Source organism: Silurus meridionalis, chromosome 18 (assembly GCF_014805685.1).
Source record: "Silurus meridionalis isolate SWU-2019-XX chromosome 18, ASM1480568v1, whole genome shotgun sequence".
Taxonomy (NCBI): Eukaryota; Metazoa; Chordata; class Actinopteri; order Siluriformes; family Siluridae; genus Silurus; species Silurus meridionalis.
Window position 1 is genome coordinate 21,239,905 of NC_060901.1, and position 5,000 is coordinate 21,244,904.

Below are 5,000 nucleotides of genomic sequence, written 5' to 3' on the forward strand. Positions count from 1 at the left end.
CAATTAGTTGCCATTATTGTATCTAGAAAAGAGGCTCCGAATGTGCAAACCTTGAGGTGTTAACAGTTAAAAACAGAAATCTAAAGCTACACTGGGCATCTCAACCGAAAAATTATTCTGTTCCTGCACTATACACAGCTTATTTTTCCCATGACCCCTATGATTAAACTGCAGTTTGACCCTTGTACCGGGTACATTTTGCAAAATTAATTAAATTGTTTTTTGCTATTTTTGATCTTTCGCTTCAGGTGATCCGGAAAGGTGAGGTGAGCTGCTGCTGGATCTGCACTACCTGTAAGGACAACGAATATGTGCAGGATGAGTTCACCTGCAAAACCTGCGATCTGGGCTGGTGGCCCGATAACGAACTTGCAGGTAACAAAATCTTGCACGCATTCTGTCCATCTGTCCATCTCACCAGGTCAATCATTCCTTTCTCAACCTCGATGACGATTTGTATAGACGTTCCCTCAAACATTCTCTTTCTCTCTTTGTTTCAACAGACTTTAACAAACGTCTTCATTCCTTCCTTTCCTCATTCATTTACTCATCCACTCAAAGAATCCATATTGCTAGACTGTTGTAAATAGGTTTTCACGCAGGAGCAAAATTAAATCTGAGCTTCACAACGCACTACAAATAGTTTTTCCGGTACGTAGTGAGTAGCCACATTGACACTGCGCTAACTCTAATTTCTTATTTTATACCCCTGGCGTTGTTGTGTATGTTTTCATGTATAATAATAGAATACAAAAAAGAGTGACACTGCGCTAAAGTGTGAGGCAGAAACTAAACAAACTTGTGGTCCGCCACTTGATACGTTCCCGAGGGAACTCAAATTGTTCCGCATGTAAAAAAGGATTGCATTCAGTACACGTGTGCAACGAACCGAAAGCCCTGTATCAAAATGGTTCAGTACGAATGTGTACCATGACACCCCTACTATACCAAGATGAACAATAAAATATTGTGAAACAAATAACTTTTTGGCCTCCATTAGAGTGAAATATCTTGAAACAATGCGCCCTGAACCCAAAGAAAGTGAAACATAGAACATTGCTAGTAAATATGCAGAAATAGAATTCATGAGTCTTTCCACAAAACAATTGCATATTCTCATAAATATTTCTCATCAGCTAGCTCGGTCGTGTCGGTGTCTACCTGCTCTTGTATTTATCATCCTCATTTGTCTGCTTCCTCTGGGTATGTTTCCTCTTTTTTTACTTATCTTCTCATATTCTCTCCACGTTCTTTCTCTCAGTGTGTCAGCCTCTTCCGCTGAAATGTCTGGAATGGAGCAGCATCGAGTCCATCGTCGCGGTTGTCTTCTCATGCCTGGGCATCCTGGTGACTCTGTTTGTGACCTTTGTCTTCATTCAGTACAGAGACACCCCAGTGGTCAAGTCATCTAGCCGCGAACTGTGCTACATTATCCTGGCCGGTATCTTCATGGGGTACATTTGTCCTTTTACATTGATTGCACGACCAACAGTGATTTCGTGCTACCTACAGCGGCTCCTAGTGGGCCTTTCTTCAGCAATGTGCTATTCCGCACTGGTCACCAAGACTAACCGCATTGCACGCATTTTGGCCGGCAGTAAAAAGAAGATCTGCACTCGCAAGCCACGCTTCATGAGTGCCTGGGCGCAGGTAGTCATCGCCTTCATCCTCATCAGCCTACAGCTCGCCCTCGAGGTTGTTCTCATTGTCTTGGAGCCCCCCAAGCCGATCAAGAGCTACCCGAGCATCAGGGAAGCCTACCTCATTTGTAACACCAGTACCATAGGCATGGTGGCTCCATTAGGCTACAACGGCCTGCTCATCCTTAGCTGCACCTACTACGCCTTCAAAACTCGTAACGTCCCGGCCAATTTCAACGAGGCCAAGTACATCGCCTTCACCATGTACACCACGTGCATCATCTGGCTTGCGTTCGTGCCCATCTATTTCGGCTCCAACTACAAAATCATCACCACATCATTCTCGGTCAGCCTGAGCGTCACCGTGGCTCTGGGCTGCATGTTCACCCCCAAGATGTACATAATCATCGCCAAGCCGGAGCGCAACGTACGCAGCGCCTTTACCACGTCGGACGTGGTGCGCATGCACGTGGGAGATGGCAAAGCGGCAGCTGCCTGTCAGAGCAACAGCTTCCTGAACATGTTCCGCAGGAAGAAGAAGAACAATGCCAACAGCAGCAGCACCACCAAGTGAGTGGCCTCCTTAGACAAGTATTTAGCCAATCATATACAGTAGTTGTACTGTAAATGTGAACCAAGATACATCACTCTAGACCTAATATAATGGGGTTTAAAAGTACACACCCTTATCTAGGCCCTGTAACTAAGGGATTCTCTGTGTGTGCTAACATTAACGTTAAGTACCTAGCACAACACAACATTGTGGGGGCTTTGACTTTGTTGGCTGTACTAATTTTTCTTTCATTTCAAGAGTATATAATGGGACAGAACAACATCCTGGTCCTCTGATTAGCAATTTAATCCCCTTGATCGTGTCCTTCCTAGCAAATGTGAACATTTTCTTCTCTCTGATGTTAGCTGTGCCATGTTTTCTTTCTCCTTTGCCGCAAAACTGGAGTATGTATGTAGAGTTTTGTTAGCACCAGGCACTAACCAGCTGTCCTCTGTCTGTCCTGAGTTCTTTTCCCAAACCTAATTTTCATCAAACCACCCACCGCGTAACCCCCCCCTCAACGCACAACCCTCCACCTCCATCCCTGATATTAACCCAATTCTCAGACCCTCACATATCTCCTTCACCAAAAAGAAAATTAACCTGGTTATTAAGAGCAATGCTCTATCCGTTCCTACCCTGCTTTTCCCAAACCCCCGAAGCTCGGAGGCCTTTCTCTCTGTCCCTTACCTTGATTATGTACAGTGGCCAAGAAGTGCAAAACAAATAAACCAATGCGAAAACAAAATACCAAATCAGAAAAACAAAATAACAATTCCGAAAACAATTGAACGAATCCGAAAAAAATTAATAAATCAGAAAACAAATGAACAAATCCAAAGACAAATGAACAAATCAGAAAACAACTACAACAATATAAAAAAAACGAATCAGAAAACAAATAACAAATCAGAAAAAAGCGAAAAAAAACTGATTAACAAATGAACAAATCTGAAATCACAATGACAATTCAGACAGACCGGAAAAGGTAGGTCTAGTTTGTGGATAAAATACTTACCGCTCATTGGACAAGACATCTGTCATAAACAGGAAGTAGGAAATTGTGTATCTTATAACTTTGGGTATTGTACATGTGCAGTTCTGCATTTATTTTGAACCAATTATTTTCCAATAATAATAATAATGCAAATTTATATATATATATATATATATATATATATATATATATATATATATATATATATCTCACAGCCTGTTGTATTTCCTGTATATCTTGAATGACAGGTGTCTTGTCCAATGAGCAGTAAGTATTCAATTCACAAACCAACCTACCTGTTCCGGTTTGTCTGAATTGTCGTTGTGTTTTCTCATTTGTTTTCTTATTTGTTAATTTGTTTACGGATTTCGCAATTTTTTATGGATTTGTTCATTCGATTTCGGATTTGTTAATGTTTCGCATTTCACGGCCACCGTAATTACGCCGCTGATTTTCAGAGCGGTGCAGGGAAATGGGGATGACAGTCGGCTGTCTGACGTTCCTAACGCTCCCCTGACAATCCATTATGTTCCACCAAGTGTCCAGCATGTTTTAACCCAGAATGCAATGTTTAACTACATCAGCTAGGAGGACTAACCCATAGAGATGGTTGGCAGGGCAGTAGGTAGGAAGAATGCTTTGTTGAGATGATGATGATGATGATGATGATGTACTGATGATATTGTTTTGTGTGTCTCTGTTGCTTTTTTGGCCCATTCCCCGTGGGAATAACGCTGGGTCTCTGTCTCGTTCATAGTCCTAATGGAAAGTCTGTGTCATGGTCTGAATCAGGTGCCCGGCCCCAGGGGAGGGGGTCGAGTGTGTTCCACAGACTGTCTGTGCATGTGAGGAGGCAAGCAGTCGGCCAGAGTCAGACGGCGGTCATCCGACCCCTAACTAACGCCTCGCAACCTCTGCATCCCGAATACGACCCTGGACTTGACACAGACCCCAACGGCTCTCAACCGAACACCAAGGTCCTCTACAACCTCAACGAAGAGGCCGATGAAGGGTGCCGTTCCCCCCGAGACGTGGACACCAGGCAGCCGTCCTTCTACTCACCTTCTCATCTGCTGAGTCTGGGCTCCGACCCTCAGGACCACGTCGACACGCTAAGCTCTAGCCTCAGGGCTTTCGATGACATCCTGGTCGACCAGGTCGGCCATACTTACAAACCATTATCCAATCAGCTACCTCTGCCTCTACAGGGGGAGATCTTATCTGAGGAGGGTTCGGAAATGGAAGCTTTTGACCTCATCCATGGCTTCCTCTATGACAGCACTGTGCAGGAAGAAGAAGAGGATGAGGAGGAGGACGAAAAAGAACAGGGTGGACAAGAGGAGCTGGCTCAAAGCAAGCTTGCACTCCTTACCCCGCCTTCGCCTTTCAGGGACCCAGGAAGATCGATCCCAGGGTCCCCTGACAATGAACCTTCAAGGAACATCTCCCAGGAAGCGACCTACACTCCCAAACACAGCTCTTTTACACTGTGAGAGCAGGTGCTCAGGATGCAGAAAACATGGACGGCTCCCACTTCTTTACTTTCTTGATCTTATTTATTTACGTCACATGCTTCGCTTAGGTTGGTTTTACACAACAAGGGATACTGGAATCTCGAACTTGTTCATGATGCTGATTTTGACGGACTTTTATCGACTTTGGGTCTGTAAAGTACAGACAATGTAGCTGGACGCTCATCATTGTAAAGACATTTTTGCTCTTTATATCTGTATCTATATCTCTAAACATATCCGCGAATGAGAAACCCGTAGTGCGGAAACGAATACGATGTTCTACAGGAAGCGGAACC

The 5,000-nt window shown here is 44.1% G+C and overlaps 1 protein-coding gene across 3 annotated transcripts in view; it reads left to right on the forward strand.

Moving 5' to 3' along the window:
- Positions 1-5,000, forward strand: part of grm1a (glutamate receptor, metabotropic 1a) — a 19,483-nt gene that overhangs the window by 13,450 nt on the left and 1,033 nt on the right. For 2 of the 3 annotated variants that reach the window (XM_046874267.1, XM_046874268.1), the window contains exons 7-9: positions 249-375; positions 1,262-2,210; positions 3,948-5,000. The exon at positions 3,948-5,000 is cut by the window's right edge and continues 1,033 nt beyond it. In XM_046874267.1, the coding sequence (XP_046730223.1) occupies positions 249-375; positions 1,262-2,210; positions 3,948-4,683 (1,812 nt within the window). In that variant the 3' untranslated portion in view covers positions 4,684-5,000. The remainder of the gene's footprint in view (positions 1-248; positions 376-1,261; positions 2,211-3,947) is intronic. The other variant, XM_046874270.1, reaches the window with a different exon arrangement.